At 35.3% G+C, this 16,164-nt stretch overlaps 3 protein-coding genes across 6 annotated transcripts; all 3 read right to left on the bottom strand.

Moving 5' to 3' along the window:
• Window positions 1–347: 347 nt before the first annotated feature.
• LOC104888178 (RNA demethylase ALKBH9B) lies at window positions 348–8,053 on the bottom strand. 4 transcript variants are annotated; one of them, XM_057393492.1, is made up of 7 exons: window positions 7,792–8,053; window positions 7,501–7,638; window positions 2,698–3,117; window positions 2,276–2,361; window positions 1,861–2,171; window positions 1,000–1,071; window positions 348–903 (listed from the first exon to the last, which is right to left on the bottom strand). In XM_057393492.1, exons 1-7 carry the CDS (start codon window positions 7,922–7,924, stop codon window positions 621–623), a joined length of 1,443 nt encoding a protein of 480 aa, XP_057249475.1. In that variant the 5' UTR covers window positions 7,925–8,053; the 3' UTR covers window positions 348–620. The 4 variants fall into 4 exon arrangements, with proteins under 4 accessions (XP_057249475.1, XP_057249474.1, XP_057249476.1 ...); XM_057393491.1 differs by having other exon boundaries at window positions 7,501–8,052; XM_057393493.1 differs by lacking the exon at window positions 7,501–7,638 and having other exon boundaries at window positions 7,792–8,052.
• A 1,578-nt stretch (window positions 8,054–9,631) lies between these two features.
• LOC104888177 (uncharacterized) lies at window positions 9,632–10,460 on the bottom strand. Its single transcript, XM_048640146.2, has one exon. The coding sequence runs from the start codon at window positions 10,329–10,331 to the stop codon at window positions 9,831–9,833; it is 501 nt and encodes a 166-aa protein (XP_048496103.1). The 5' UTR covers window positions 10,332–10,460; the 3' UTR covers window positions 9,632–9,830.
• A 1,247-nt stretch (window positions 10,461–11,707) lies between these two features.
• LOC104888176 (uncharacterized) lies at window positions 11,708–15,677 on the bottom strand. The gene is made up of 5 exons (XM_010673068.4): window positions 15,287–15,677; window positions 14,099–14,399; window positions 13,624–13,782; window positions 13,135–13,430; window positions 11,708–12,239 (listed from the first exon to the last, which is right to left on the bottom strand). The coding sequence occupies exons 1-5, from the start codon at window positions 15,479–15,481 to the stop codon at window positions 12,015–12,017; spliced, it is 1,176 nt and encodes a 391-aa protein (XP_010671370.1). The 5' UTR covers window positions 15,482–15,677; the 3' UTR covers window positions 11,708–12,014.
• Between the last annotated feature and the right edge of the window lie 487 nt (window positions 15,678–16,164).

Genomic DNA, 16,164 nt, shown 5'->3' with positions numbered 1-16,164 from the left:
ATACTTTCCCCGTTTCGTTTTAAATGCAACAAATGAATATTTTACATCTCACAAATAATACCCATTTGTTGCATTGAAAACGAAACGGAGGAAGTAACTATGATTCCCATTGCCAATGGAGCAGCAAGGGGTATTGAGGTTGAAGAATTGAGCTGCGAAGAAAGATGCCGGAAAGTTTGTGCCGGAACCAAGTGCAAGGGGTGCTACTATGGGGAATGTTGGTGTAAATGCCAACCTCCTAAGTGGACTGATCTGTTTGGCACCAATAATAATAACTGGATAGCTTTTGGTTCAATGAAGGATGTTATGAGTTATGACAAGCATGTTGCAATCTTACACATCATCCATGAAGAAATAAATGTACCTCTCAATCAAACAATGCGTTATTATGTTAGATACTACATTCTTTGTTGTGACAAATATTCAACACAACACCGATATTATTCTTACAATTTATATCACCTTAACAAAGACATTGGTACATCAAAAAGAATATCTACTATATAAATGGGAAAAATGGCAATCTGAAACCATCATAAGAAAAGAATAAAACATACATCGTATAACATTTGAAAGATTGTAAAAAAAAAAAATGTGACTCAAATTGCAGACAGACTGATTCAACGGTTTCTCAATTTTCTGCCACCGAGTGGGGGGAAGTCGTCTGTTTGGAGAGCGAACGAGTTAACTGTTTCTTTGGCATTTGATTTGCCAATTATGTCTAGTGGATTCGATTTATTTGCTTCACCATTAATTTTTTTCTCTTGATGTTGAAGTTGGACTGCCGTACCTACTTTGGGCGAAGGTGATCGAACAAGAGGCTTTAAGTTCAGCAAATCAGGATCAGGAGAGAATTGGTACGGAATTTTGCTATTATCCATCCTCCTAAATGTGACTGAAATCCTAGAAAAAGACAAGATCACAAACAAGGTCATACATATGTACACAACAGATAGAAAGAAAGACGAATGAAAACATTAATTAGAGAATCAGAAATACCTTTTTGCTGGGACGGCAGGAACACAGTGCTTAGCAACATCAGCTCCATTACCCTTCAGAACAAGAACAGATCTGAAACAAAAAAAAATTAATCAGAGCTGTAATTAGTGAGCAGACAAAATTATATTCAAGGTTGATTGCTCCTAATTGCACTCGGCGCAATTGTCCAACTTGAGCAGTTCTCTGACGTGTATTCAGCATTAAAATAGACAAGTTTTCAGAGAGTGTTTTGCTGGGAGGAAAACATTTTTTCTGGAAAACTAGTTTTCTCATATTCGTTTGTTTTGTTCGGAGAAAGGCAGAAGATAATTCTCCAAGGATAAATAATGATTTCTGAATGCCACATTTTCCTCATGTTCTACCTTCTTTCCCTTCTCCTATTCATCATATACCCTTCATTTATGTATTTCCTCTTCTCTACAACTTTTCTTGCAAGGAACCAACAAGGAGGAACTAATCTACGGTTGTATTTTACTACGGAGAACGTTTTCCATCCAACCACTTAGAGCCTTAACATTTCAGCATCAAATTCAACATATAGAATATAAGCCTAAGTTAGGCTCGCAAAACAATTCCCTATGTTGGATTATCTCTATAAATTTGTGTAACAGCTATGTTATTTGGACTCACGTACTTGTGTCAAACAAGTGTGCAAGTATAAGTCTGCCAATATATGAAATGTTTCAAATTTTGTGTCCAAGATGAGTGTCAAAAATCCAAGTCGGGTTGTCAAGAACCCTATATAGGTACTTAAGAGGTGAAATTAAGAGTACAGAGTAACAAAAGTGAATGGTCAGAATTCAGATGTAGAAACAAGCTCACTAATGACAAAATAAATCCCAACACAGAAGAGGCACATACCCAGTTGGGAGGGGGATAGAGACAGGACCAGAAAATTCTCCAGGGCTTACGATCTTGAGACTTGAACCGAAGAGAATATTACACTCTGCCAGAAAAGAGACGGTACAAAATGGCCGGATAAAGTCATGGTGATCGATGTGAGGAGGGATGCAATCGCCTTCGTCATAAATATTCACTATGCAACTGTTGGGGACACATGTGGGAGGCAGGACATGCCACCTCACCATCCTTCTAATCATCTGTTTGAATATGGGAGGCAAGGGATCAACTTCCTCATCCCTAATTATCCCTGGAGGATTCCCATCCTTGTCCTGAAAACACATTTAGAGATCAGGAACATAAGCATACGATGTACTCAAGTGATCAGAGAGCCTAAAAGAAAATGCTCAAAAGGCAAAGGCATTTGAAAAATTACCACTGTATAATTGTAACAGCAACCAAATTGAATGGTGACACGCCCTTTCCCACGCATCCACTTCTTCGGTTCAGAGTAAGTACGTTCTGCAGATATTCCAATCATACAAAAAAAATTAAGACAGGCAACACCTAGATCATGTACATTAGAGGACTAGCTCACTATCATTCTAAATTTTCTGCAGATACTCCAATCATACAAGAAATTAGACTGGCAGTACCTAGACCATGTACATCAGAGGCTAGCTCAATACCATTCTAATTTTCTGCTTTGGGTTCTCTCGGTAACACAAACCGGGTTTTTAAACCATGTTTTGTAAGTTTCGAATATATACAAATATAAGACGTCTAGCATAGAGATGGTAACACTAAATCAATTACCAAACGGGCAAACAAAAGATGCACAATAGTTCATAAACATACCCATAAGCTGCCGTTTCTGTCCCATCCTTTGAAATTCATAAACAGATTCAACAATTTTCTTCTGTTCTTCAGCACTAAACACCCCAGCGTGAAGCTCCAATCCTTGAACCACATTCATCTTTCTCCCATCAACTTTCTCATAATGCACAAAGTCCTTTTTCCTCTTAACCTGTGCACACCTGTTCCACTCCTCATCGTCTGTCGATCCATTAACAATAGTAGATGATGAAGGCCTATGGTTCGCCTCACTCGGGGACAAGTCAAGCTTACTGAAAAGATCGCGTAGTTGTGGGGTCTTTGTCTCTTGTCTAACTGACTGGACAGATTCTGTACTTAGAGGAGTTTTCTCCAGATTGCTATGTTGTCGTCGGTTACTGTAAACAGGTGAAGATAGTGTACTGGATCCTTTGACAGTGTTCTCTGCATATTATAGATCATACATATATCAATAAATCAATATTCCAACTCTTATTTTTCTAACACCCACTATGTTAAATTAATCACCTGGAAATTATAAATTTTCTTACAAACTTATTAGTGTTCAGTAGTAATTTCTATGAATTAACACCTTTTCAAACAACCCAAGAAAAAACCATAATCCCAACTTCAAAGATTATAAAAACCACATTCCAATTGTTCTCTGCATACTATAAATCATAGATACATCAATAAATCCATATTGATAAACCATAGTATACAAAATTTGGACTTCCAATTGTTATTTTCTAATACCCACTATGTTAAATTAATCACCTGGAAATTATAAAATTCTTGCAAACTTATTAGTGTTCACTAGTAACTTTTATGAATTAACACACCCTAAAAAAAACCATAATCACAACTTCAAAGATTAAAAAAACCATAAACCCTATTGAAAATTAAGCAGTTTTAACTTATGCTTACAACAAATTAATTCCCCAATACATATATTTTCACAAGTTACAATCTTTTCACCACATAAAACAAAACCATCTTAATCAAAATTTAGCAGAACAACAAAAAGGGGTAAAAATAAAAAAGATTTTAAGGAATGAAGTTATCTTACGATTACATAGAGAGAGAAGTCGAGATTTAACAAGAGATTTGCAATCTGCGCAAACATCATCAAAAAGCTCTGCAATCTGAGAAGTTTCCAACTTCTTCAATAAATTTATCCATTCATTTTCCGGCGAAGATTCCGGCGATTTTCCGGTGAAATCTCCGGCCATTGAAGTGACTTTTTAGATACGAGTGACCTAAGTTTTTTGGGATACTTTGTCCTAAAAAAGTAAGTTTTATGGGAAACGTTGCAGGTGGAAATACAAGCAATTTTTGTTAAGGTCTAAATTAAGGTAGCACACTAGAACACCAACCTCAATATATATAGTGTGTAATGGGGTGGTAAGAATTGGAAATTTTGTAGGATTATTATCCTAATTCAGGTAGAAGTGATACATAAATTATTAGATTTGCATCTTTGTAAGGTGATGAGGGAGTTTTTTTTTTACTCCTAATAGTAATAGGATTAGACAAAAGTAACAAAACCGACTTTAGCAAATGGAATTTATGACCAAATCAACTAAACATACAACATAAACCCCCAAAGTAGCATCTTTTAAACATTTATCCTATTTTGAAATTGCAAATATTAAGAAAAACCCTTTTCTTTTTCCATAAAGAAAAACTCAAGTCTTTTTATTTGGGTTTTTTTTTACGTCATATTATATGATTCTTCAATTTTTATGTTGCACCCCAAGTTTTAACCTTTCTAAAATTTCACATAAAGCCCTTGAATTTACTTTTTTTATTCTTTTAATAATGCTCATTATCCCTGTCGTTAAGGCATTACCAAACATCAATAATTTTGTTTATTTTTTATTTTAAAATCTAGTAACACTAATTTAACTTATAAAGATTTTTTCAGGAGTTAAATATGTATAAGTTAGTTAATCCCAGTAAATTATAAAAAGTTGGTTTGATAATCCAACTTTTGGCTGGATCGCTTAGTATAATCTCATAAGAGCTAATAAAAGGTAGCTCGGCTCGAAAAATACTTGGACTTGGGTAGATTTTTCGGACTCGATTTGAAGCCGGTCTGTTTTTTTCGTTTCGTACGGGTTTTGAGCACGTAAAAAATGAATTTTTAGTCTAAATTTTAGACTGCCCCGATTTTGGCCAAAAAACTTGCTATTTTCAGTTCTAAAAAGCGAATTTTGGGCAACAAAAATTTGTGGACTGGTTTTTAATAATAGGGCCCTTCCAAACCCAGCCCGACCCGCATTTTGGTTACCTCTAAATTCCACCTATCGATTGTATTTGTTAATAATTCCAACTTTTCAGGTAGCTTTCTGAAATAATCTGAACTTTTGTTTTTCGTGACATCATCAGCCCGTTTTAAGTCTAGTATATGCAAAGAAAATAAATGTTCAGATTATTGTGAGAAATTCTTGAAATTGGGATTATTCTAAAATAATAAAAAGATGGAATCAAATCCAGCAAATTAGCCAAATGTTCAATTATTAGAATCAATTTAAATAAGCAAAATGGTTAACGACTAAGGCATTGTGCACTAAAACTAAAAAGAAATAAGTTTCACATAGATGGGCCACTGGTGCGGGTTGGGTGGCTGGTCCGTGGGTCCTAGTGGACCGAGCTGAGAATTCACGGCTTAGGACTGGACCGTGAAAATCACGGTTTGTGTGGGATGGTCCACGGGTTCAAAAATCTTAGCCTACACCAGTCTGTTACCGATTTTCACGGTTCAGGAAGTGGTCCTGGCGATTCGTGGGCCTAGTGGGTCGACATGAGAATTTTTTTTCCAAAGTTATATAATCATTTATTATTGTTACATAAAACTTTAATATTATTTAAAATATATACAATTATTAATATTACTGAATAATTTCATTATTTTTGAATTTGATTAAATTATAATAGATACAATTTGATTAAAATATATACAATTTGGTTGAATAATTACTTGAGTTGGGCTTGTCCGATTCATTGGGCTGAGCTGGACCGTTTTCGTGGACCGAGCTATGCGGTTTTAGTAGCAGGCTTTCGTGGGTTGGGCTCAAAAAATATGGTCCACAATCCACCCACCAATTTCATGGTTCGAGCTAGGCTGGATCGTGGCTTTTCGCGGGCTCAGTCCACACGACCAAAGAGGTGGGTTGGACTGGATGGGGATGAATTAACCCGCACGGTTGGCCATCTCTAGTTCCACATTATTGCATAATTTGCATAGAACTCTCAAAAGGTTAGATCACAATATAGGAAAAACAAGGCGATAGGGTATAACATTAAAAATAAAAACAACTCTTCCCTTATTTTGTTTGGTTTGTTCCGAGGGGAAAATAAACCTATTTTCTTTATATTTTTGAAGAAAAAGGCCAAAAGCCAAAAACTTTATTAATTAGAATAGCAATGAATAAAAATGATCCGCAACTACAACATCTTGTAAATTAATCTCAAGATTGGAGATGAGCTATAGCTAGAGATGTAAATGGATCGGGTTCGGGGAGGGTGGAGCATCACCCGCATCCATCACCCGCTCCCATCCGCACCACCCGATCCATCCATCACCCGGAAAAATCACCACCCGAATCCGTCCATCCATTTACTTTCGGGTGAACGGATGGATCGGGTTATAATCGGGTGAAATTACCTCAAAATAATGCTAACCATAAAATTTCAGAAAAATAAAGTTTCAACCGATGAAACCATAGATCCACAACCACAATTCAACTTAAGTTCAAAACCACAGTAATTCGCATACAGAAATTAGGAGAATTAGGTTGGGCATTGGGCTTTTAGATTTGGACATTTAGTTGGGCCTTGAGGATTGGACCTAAACAATTTTTTTTTTAATAAACTAGTGATGGGTCGGATTAACGGGTCGGGTGATGGATGAAAATTGTCCACCCGAATCCGATCCATCACACGCATCCGTTAATCCGTCACCCGTTAACCATCCGTTTAAACCGGGTTTTTCACCCGTCCATTAAGACGGATGGACCGGGTGACCGGATGGTCCATTGGATATTGCCATCTCTAGCTATAGCATGAGCACTTTCCTTTTAGCCTCCAGCTATGTTTCAGGTAAGAATTTTTTTATTGTATTTTAAAATAATGATACTAAATACTACTCTCTCCGTCTTGGTCTAATGGTTAAAACTTTAATACTTCCTCCGTTTTTTTAGATGTTACACTTTCTATTTTAGAAAGTTTTAAATTAGATGTTATAATTTCTCTCTATCTCTCTCCTATCACATGTTCACATGGGACCCTTTTGTTTTTCATTCTCTCTATCTCTCTCCTCTCCAAAAATTACCTAGGAGTCCGTGATTTGAAAAGTGTAACATCTAATAAAAAACGGAGGAAGTATATAAATATGAGTGAAGGGATCAAAGCTTATACTATGAATTACTAAAACACGCTCAAGGAGAGTGCTACGTAACACCCTTCCTTGTTTAAAACTCCTTTTAATAGATATGAGAAAATAGAACATTATCAAAGTAGCTGGTAAGCTATAAGGCTTCTCTAACTATGACACCTAAAGACGATCCATCCAATTGATTCATACGGATCTTGTTAAATACTTGCAGACGATTGCTCTCCACAATAACCAATCTCTATTATACGATATGGCAACACATGAACCTATTCATTTAAACGAAAAGGGCAAAAAAAAAATACCATACTTAAACTGAACAACAATTTTTTTTAAAGTACAAAATGAACGCATTGCGTGCATATAAAACTAGTTTATCTAACCGGAAGAGAACCCAATTTTATTCTTTAGAAATCAAACCAAAGATTAACTTGAAGATTGAACCTTGGAGCAAGCAGAAATCCCAGTTTGAGAATAAGAATCTTCCCAACTAACACCATCAAATCTCCTAATCTCAACATGAGTTAAGGTTCCAGGATCAAGACAAGCGAGAGTAACAGCAACACCATCTGGGTTAGATCGAGGCGTGTAAAACGAGGTGATGCCGCACACATTACAGAAAGTATGTTTAGCAGTATGAGTACCAAAAGTGTAAGTTGTAATATTTGATTCTCCAGAAATTAAATGAAATTGATTTGATGGGACGATGAAGTGAGTGTTACCTCTCATAGAACAAGTGGAACAATTGCAATTCCATGCAATTAAAGACTTGGGTGCTTCAACTTTCCATCTTACTCTCTTGCAATGGCAGCCTCCTTTGTGTGTTATTAAGTTTGTGTCTGGTTTAGACTCCATTAGAGCAGAGGACTAGAGGAGAGAGAAAGAGAAATGTTGGATGAGTTTAACTTGGTTGTCTAAGTCAATTGGGAGGAATTTTAGCTACTACGTTTTTCTTTTATGAGGTTTGATAAATCTTAAGTAGGTGTACGTCTTATACACAAGTTTTCGTGTGATGAATATATATTTTTTTTTAATAAAATAAGGATTTTTTTTGATGAGTTATGGAAATAAAGAGGATCCTAACTTGTCAAGGATGATCATCAATCACAGGGCCTTTTAAAATCGGGAAGAAAACACTAACTAATGGGTTATACTTTACTCTCTCTTCGTGTAATAAATATTGTTATGTAGGTAAAAATATTATTTGTGTTTTGCATAATAAATATTTATATGGCTCTATTTGGCATTACTAGTTGAAAATAATTGAAACTTATAAGTTAACTGAAACTGATAAGATAAAGCTGAAACTGATAAGGTGCTAATACCGATAAGGTAATTGATTAATTTAACTATTTGGCAAAATTAGTTGATTAAGTTGATAAATTATTTTAGCAAAATTAATTGTTGTCAAACTTTTGGAAAGATTCTCCAAAATTTCAGTCACCTGATTTTGAAAAGGTAAAATTTTTAACTTATCATTTATGTAATTTTAGCCACCTTAAATTTTATTTTAGGTGCTCCCAAACACTACTAATCATTTTAGCACCCAAAATATGTTAGCACCTCATCATTTAAGGTAGCTAAAATGTTTCTCCAAACATAACCAACAAAATTATATATACAAATAATATTTGTTATGCGAAAATTTGTATTAGATAGATATGAGAGATTTATCAAAATTATTTTTATTACCTTTTGCCTTTGGTATGAGAATTCTAACTTGGCTGCCAACTTGAACTGGGAGTCATGTTTATTAAAATTTGAAACATGAGTGTATATGAGACACTTTATGTAGATTCGCTGAATATGGATTCCACCAATTGACGTAGGCAATCAAGTTAAACTTTATCACTAAATCAAGTTTTGTTTGATAGGTAATGCGTAGATTATGTGGAAAAAAACGTCTATATTGTAAATTTATATTGTCAAGTGTCAACCGTCAACATAAGGATAGGAGTCAGCATGCCTTATGACAATGGATTAAATTAGGCACCGAAATAAATTAACCTAATTATTATTGGACTAATTTTATTTTAATTTTAAAATAGGCGGTCTCTTACAAGACAAACTCAATAATATATCATAAGAGATAATTAATAATAATTATCTTTTCAAAGGACGGACTTGAATAATTATTACTTCATAATAAATTTTGAGGGGATAGTATTTACGTTAGGGGTAATATTTATGTTATTACTCGTCAATTTTTTTGTCCAATAAGGTCAAATAAGTTTCAATCAGGTCCAATAAGATCTAATAAGTTTCAATCAGGACAGTAAGGTCTAATAAGTTTCAATCAGGTCAATAAGTTTCAATCAAATTCAATAAGTTCCAATAAGATTCAATCAGGTCAATAAGTTAAATCAGGTCCAATAAGATTTAATAAGTTCCAGTCAGTTCAATTCAGGTTCAATAAATTCAGTTCAGAGCCAATAAACTGAAGAGAACGTACCCTAAATCATCCGTTCATTTTAGTAGAAAGTTAAAAAACGAAAGCTCCGAACTCTTTTTTGAAACGGTAGCAGCAAAGCTAACCACCATCTAAAATTTATAACTCAACTCTTATACAAGAAATGAAAATTTATTTTCCAAGTATGAATTACTGTAAGTAATGTTGTTATCAACATACAATGATACAAATTTATTTTCCAAGTTGGAATTACTGTAAGTAATGTTGCTATCAACATACAATGATACATATACGATAGTAGTAATTCACAAAAGCCAACAGTACAGTTTCTATTTTTCCATATATGACTGACTAATGAGATTGAGGTAGTGAATTAGAAACATCGCTTCCTACCTCGTATCCCTGGTCACTAGACTCATTCGAGGAATTGTCCTTATCCCCTCTCAACTGAGCTTCCTTCATCTTCGTACGCAAGTAATGAGTACGCTCCCAATTACGACCATCAAAACTCAGAATCTCAACATGGGTAAGCGTCCCTGGATCAACACAATTAACATTAATCGACACAGCATGAGGATTCGACCTCGAAATGTTGAAGGAGGTGATGCCACAGACATTGCAGAAAGTATGCTTAGCAGTATGAGTACCAAAGCTATAGGTGGTAATGTAAGATTCTCCAGAAAGTAGAGAAAAGTTGTGTTTAGGAACACTGAAGGAAATATTCCCTCTTTTAGAACACATAGAACAGTTACATTTAAAAGCAGTTACACTTTTGGGTGCTTCAAATTTGTATCTAATTCTTCCACAATGGCATCCTCCTTGGTGAGATTCTAAGTGTGAATTTGAATCCATGAGATTAGATAGATCATAGATGAAGAAATAAATGGAAAGTTAAGTCATGGTGTAAGTTTTATGTTAAATAAAGTTGGAATTTCTGGATGAAGATGCCAGCACTTGTAGTATAGTACACACATATTTCTGGAGTTACCTGGAAAACAGACAATGCAGTATTTGGCAATTTGCGTGGCGTATAGAACCAAGCTTTCTTTTGATAAATACGTGACGTGTAGAACCAAGCTTTATTTTGACGATCCAAATTTGGAAAATGATTATATTCTAAATATAGAAGGAAAGATTAATCAGAATAGCTTTAACTATGAGCGTTTCGCTATTTTCGATCTCAACTTATAATTATTCCACAGTAGTCCAGAACAAGTTAATCACATGATACAACAGGTAAAACGTGTTTCTTTCTCCTCTTGTTTCCTCAAACATTGTGACATGCTCCTCCCTCCACACTCCCATCATCTCATCACCTCCCACCACCACACTCTCCACACACCAACCTCGACGTCATGTGCTGCGCCAAACTCTGCCTATATGACACTATCACACCGTGTTCTCTGCTGCCACCAGTCAACCACCATTCTTTGCCTCACTTACAATGATAATACCCCATTTCTTCTCTTTCTTTGATATAAAAAACTCGCCTTTTAAATTTCTTCTCTCTTTGATATAAAAAAACAAATGGGAGAAGAGATGAATCAGGAGAAGAATATGGGTTCAAAATAGAAGTAATTGGGGAGTTGGCAGTTGGGAAATGTAATATACTTTCTTGTTCTTTCACTTCTCGTGCTTTCTTCACCTCTTGTTCCCTGCTTCTAGTGATCTGGAGTCTAGTTCCAGTCCATTCGGCTATTCGTAAATGGAACGGCATTGCGAGCGAAGGAGAGAAACGGTGTTGCGAGCGAAGGAGAGAAATTAAGAAGTGTTGTTGAAGGGGAACCTTGAAAAGTTAGAATAATTGAGAAATAATCAAAAGTTGAGAATGAAAATGACAGAACACATGAATGAGACTGTTCCTATCAATTTTTCCAATATAGAAATACTTATTCTTGGTTCGTGTTGAGTGGTGAGCCTACAAACTGTTGTTTTATGGTCAATGAATAAAAAGTGATACATTTAGGAAATAATAATATTATTGACAAGTGCAATGAAACTAAAAAGAGAAAGAAATAGGATCACATTTAATATATGTTACTCTAGAACCAATTTAACACCACAATATCTTCTCATCTCCCCCTCATTTCCACAACCACAATCATGGTAATATACTATCTAACTACGATCACATCGCCTACTCCTAAACCTTATTGTTACCGTCCATAATCCATGACAGCATACTAAAATAACTACAATGAACATAAAGTTATAGAACATTATGTGCATCGAACAGAATAAAAAGCTAGTACTATTTCATAAGCAGTAAGCTTGACAATCTGAAAGTACTTATTCTTGTATCAGCAATAAATGAATATGAAACATCTAAACTAGCGACCCAACAAAGTACTAGCAATCAATTCAAAAATTATACATATATAGAAGTATTGATAATCCAAGTGTAACCACGTATAGCGTGATATAGATATCGCGAAATCCGACAAAAATTTGCATCAGCTGAAGAATCTCCCCAACCACCTGACTGACTACTTACTGATTTCAGTTTTGGTTAGCTACTGGCAAATACATTGCAGCTCAGTTGTCTTGATTTTCAGCCTGCAGGTTCAACATTTGGGCTAAAACAAGCTTAGAGAGTTCATTGATCATGTTTTGAACCGGCATATCTTCTCCGTCCTTCTGTATTGGCCAGGTAGATGATGATTGCGCCATTAGCCTCGTGTATTCATGTGCAGCAACATTCGTCTTTTTTGACGTGCTTAGCACTTTCTCTAAATCAGTTTGTGTCAGTGGCCTTGGAGGCTGAAGAAATACAGAGCACCATTCAATCATAACTCATAAGATAACTCAAAAAGCACCAGCACAAAATTACAAACAAGAAAAAGAATAGTTTCAACTGCAAGTTCCTCTATGGATCATAAAAATTCAAATCAACACAAAATGCTCGCTTTAGTTATTTACCCCTTTTCTGTTACTCCCTCCGTCCTAAACTTCTTCTTTAGAAATTCCTACTTTGTCAAGTGTCAACATAGAACGTCTAGAAATTTTTCGTCAGATTTTCTCAATACTGGGACCAACACCCACTACCTCTTTATTCTATCCAATTCCTCTATTTTCTTTTACTTGCAACGTTTTCCATTCCGGAAGTTGCATATTACTTACAACATTGACATTTTTTGCAATAAATTATTGTATCATACTTCAACATTGCAAGTAAAAAAATGGAGGAAGTAGTTATTATTGTTGAGTTGTAATCCACTAAGCATTAAAGTCTATTTCATGTGGGTAGATTACCGAGTGGGGGATAATGTTTTTTCCAAAAGTAATTCCAAGTGGGTAAACCTACATCCTTCAAACACAACCGAAACAATTTCCTTTAGAGGTTGCTAGGAATTTTCAATTTAAGCAATTACTAGTTCCACGTGAATAAATCAACTAGGTACCAAGCTGAAGAGGATATGAAACTAAAAATGCACGCAGGGTACATGATTTTCTTCATACCCAGAAGCTCCCAAGTTGACATACATATAAATTGATATTGTATCGCCTCTAAAGGTAACAAACCAAACTCCCATCCTGTTCCAATTCTATGAACAAACTTATATGTGGTTCAAACCTCCAAACCATAGTAATATTATACCAATTCCCACTAGTCATAAAATAAAATGACAAACACAAATGACAGAAAGCTGCTTACATGATGTGGTTTCCCGCTCTTCTCATCGTCTAGGAGCTCCCTGATTGGGAGATATGCAGCCTTTTTACAAAGCTCAAATAGATCAGATCCAGTACATCCATCGCACAAGCTGGCCAGATAGTCAAAGTCAATGTTATCCTCTACCCTTTCACCCTTGAGAATAACTTTCAATATCTCTGCCCTCTCCTTGCGATCAGGCATTCCAATCTCAAACGCCTGAGAAAAACGGCGAAGAATAGCCTCATCAAGCTCTGATGGACGATTTGTAGCAGCAAGAACCATCACTCTGGCATTTTCTACATAAACCAGACAAAACCATCATAAATTAAAAGGACAGAAGTAAATGAGATTTAAAAAAGAAAAAAAAGACCATGCAGAAAGAAACATAAAGACTCCAGCGATATCTATCATTAGCTTTTGCAAATGATCCATTTTATTCCCAGAAAGAAAACTAAATACTAGAAACCAAATCAGATGCATTCAACTTACGATCAGTAGTAAAGCCATCCCACAGAGCCATGAATTCTGTTTTCATGTTTGTTAATGCTTCATGATCAGAGTTTCTGCGCTGTCCCAAAAAACTATCAACTTCATCGATGAATATAATAGCAGGCTGTAATTTGTTCGCCAAGCTAAATACAGCAGAAACTGCAAAGATAACAAAGCGTATAAGAGAGGTACACAACCACTAACTATAGCAGGCAAATTAAAGTTTGATCCACAGAAACAAGATCTCAGTATATTACTTGAACAAGACTGTGTAATATCAAATAAAAAAAGATTTCCTGACTCATTAAAGGTTCAAAACAAAAAGCTCGTTGTTTCTAAAACAACCAAATGGATAATAATCTCAGGAGAAATATGGAGAAATTGCATAAACAGCTGTGGATGCTCTTCCTGCACAGAGCAAACAAGTCATCATCCAGTCCATGTTATGCAATATGCACTCGATCTTTAAACATACCAAGTTTCTGTGCGTCACCAAACCATTTGCTCATCAAATTTGATATTCTCACATTGATAAAAACTGCTCCAGACTCTCTAGCAATAGCTTTTGCAAGCATAGTCTTCCCAGTACCGGGAGGACCATAAAGTAAAACCCCTTTTTGGGGACCAAGCAGTTTCCCATATGAAAAGAGCTCAGGTCTCCGCAATGGAAGAATGACCAACTCAACAAGTGCCTGTTTGATGCTGTCTAAACCACCAATAGATTCAAACTTGCATTCTATGTGGTCAGGATTTATGACATCACATGCGATAACATCCTGCAGGAAAGTTAAACGCCACAGTTAGATAAACAGTCACAAATTGCATAATTAGCCAAAAACAACTTATCTTCCATGAGCATATGTTAAATATAACAGAAAAACCCTAGATTATGTATAGTTTATACTTACATAATGGATCATCTGTAAGACATACCGTAGAAAATCAAACTCAAAAACATCTTACAATGAATGACTAATGACATAGTAACAACCAATGCTAAGCATTATATTTCTGATACAATGGGATACTAACAACCAACAATTGAAATCTGAAAAGAATCTACTCTTCCAAAGGAGAATGAGAACTCACTTTCTGAAATAAAAACGACATGATAGCTTCAAATACGTTTCTTTACCATTAACTACTCAAAACTTGATCAAGGCGAGTAAGCTCGGTCATGAATAGTTTGATTCTACATAACTAGAAATTTTTCTATAAGTAAATTACTCAAAAGCTCAAGATAACCCCAAAAAAAATTTCTAACTCCAAATTTTATACTGCAAAAGCTCAAGATAACCCCAAAAAAATTCCTAACTCCAAATTTTATTCCTAGATACTTATGCTTACTATTCCTACAGGATTAAATTCTATCTGCATTCAAAGTTCAATCCAATAAAATGATGTATAAACATTTGCAGAAATTCACATCAAAATCATCAAATTAAACTGAAAATACATCAAAATTCATACCCAAAATTGAAAAAACAAAAGCATAGCATCTCCAACCCAAAACCCTAATTCCAAAAAATCCCACCTCACCATCAACAAACAGAATTAACCCTAATTAAAACTTACCCATATTGCAAATAATTAATACAAAGTACCCATAATAATAATAATAATAAAAAAGATTAAAACTTTAAAAAGAAAAAGAAAAAATTACCTCATAAGGATTAGTATGAATAAGAGGTCTACCCAAACGTTTAGCAATTTCTTTTTTGAGTTCAAGGGCTTTTTTAGAAGATTCACGATTTGGGTCTAAGTGTTTAAGCCCTGCAAATAATACCAAACAACTAAACGCTGCACTTGCTGCATATAACACCAGTTCTTGCAAAAACTTTGTATCTGACAATCCCATTTATTCAAACAATTTCAATTCTTATTGGGTTTTTGATGTTTTTGTGTGATGGAGATTTTTACCCAAAAAATTTAGAGGGGATTGATTTTAGGGATATTATACGAGATATATGGAGGGGTTCTTGGAGGAAAAGAAATGGAGGAGAGAGAAAGATAAAAACTTCTCGAATTTCGAAGGAAGCTTTAAATATCGAAATTTGAAGGTGACGATTGAAAGACAAAACTCAAAAGTGTTAGATTTGATTAGAGGTGATCATGGGTCGGGCCGGGGTTCGGGCCGGGCTGAGGCGAAAAAAATTGCCTATGGGCCTGGCCGAATTTTTGTGTCCAAAGCACGTTATTTCGGACCTAAATTAGCGGGCTTTTGCGGGCCAAAAAATAGACTAAAAAATCGTTTTTGGCTTGCCCAAAGCCCGCCCAAATAAAAAAACGGACGGGCCAGACCGGACCCGACCCGCGGGCCGAAAAATTCTGCCGAAAACCCGGCCCAAAAAGGGGTCGGGCCAAAATGATCCTCTCTAGATTTGATAGAACTCCATAATCCTTAATACTCCCTTCGTTTCGTTTTTAGGCTTAGTTTAGTAAGGCGTGAAATATATTCAGTGTAAAATGATTTTTATGGAAAACAATTTACAATGAAATATACAATTTCAAAATTAGTTTTTCGTTGTTTGGTTCAATGTA

This window comes from Beta vulgaris, chromosome 3 (genome assembly GCF_026745355.1).
Source record: "Beta vulgaris subsp. vulgaris cultivar EL10 chromosome 3, EL10.2, whole genome shotgun sequence".
NCBI classification, from domain to species: Eukaryota; Viridiplantae; Streptophyta; class Magnoliopsida; order Caryophyllales; family Amaranthaceae; genus Beta; species Beta vulgaris.
Note: the sequence above shows the minus strand (reverse complement) of the source record. Positions and strands in the feature narration are given on the sequence as shown.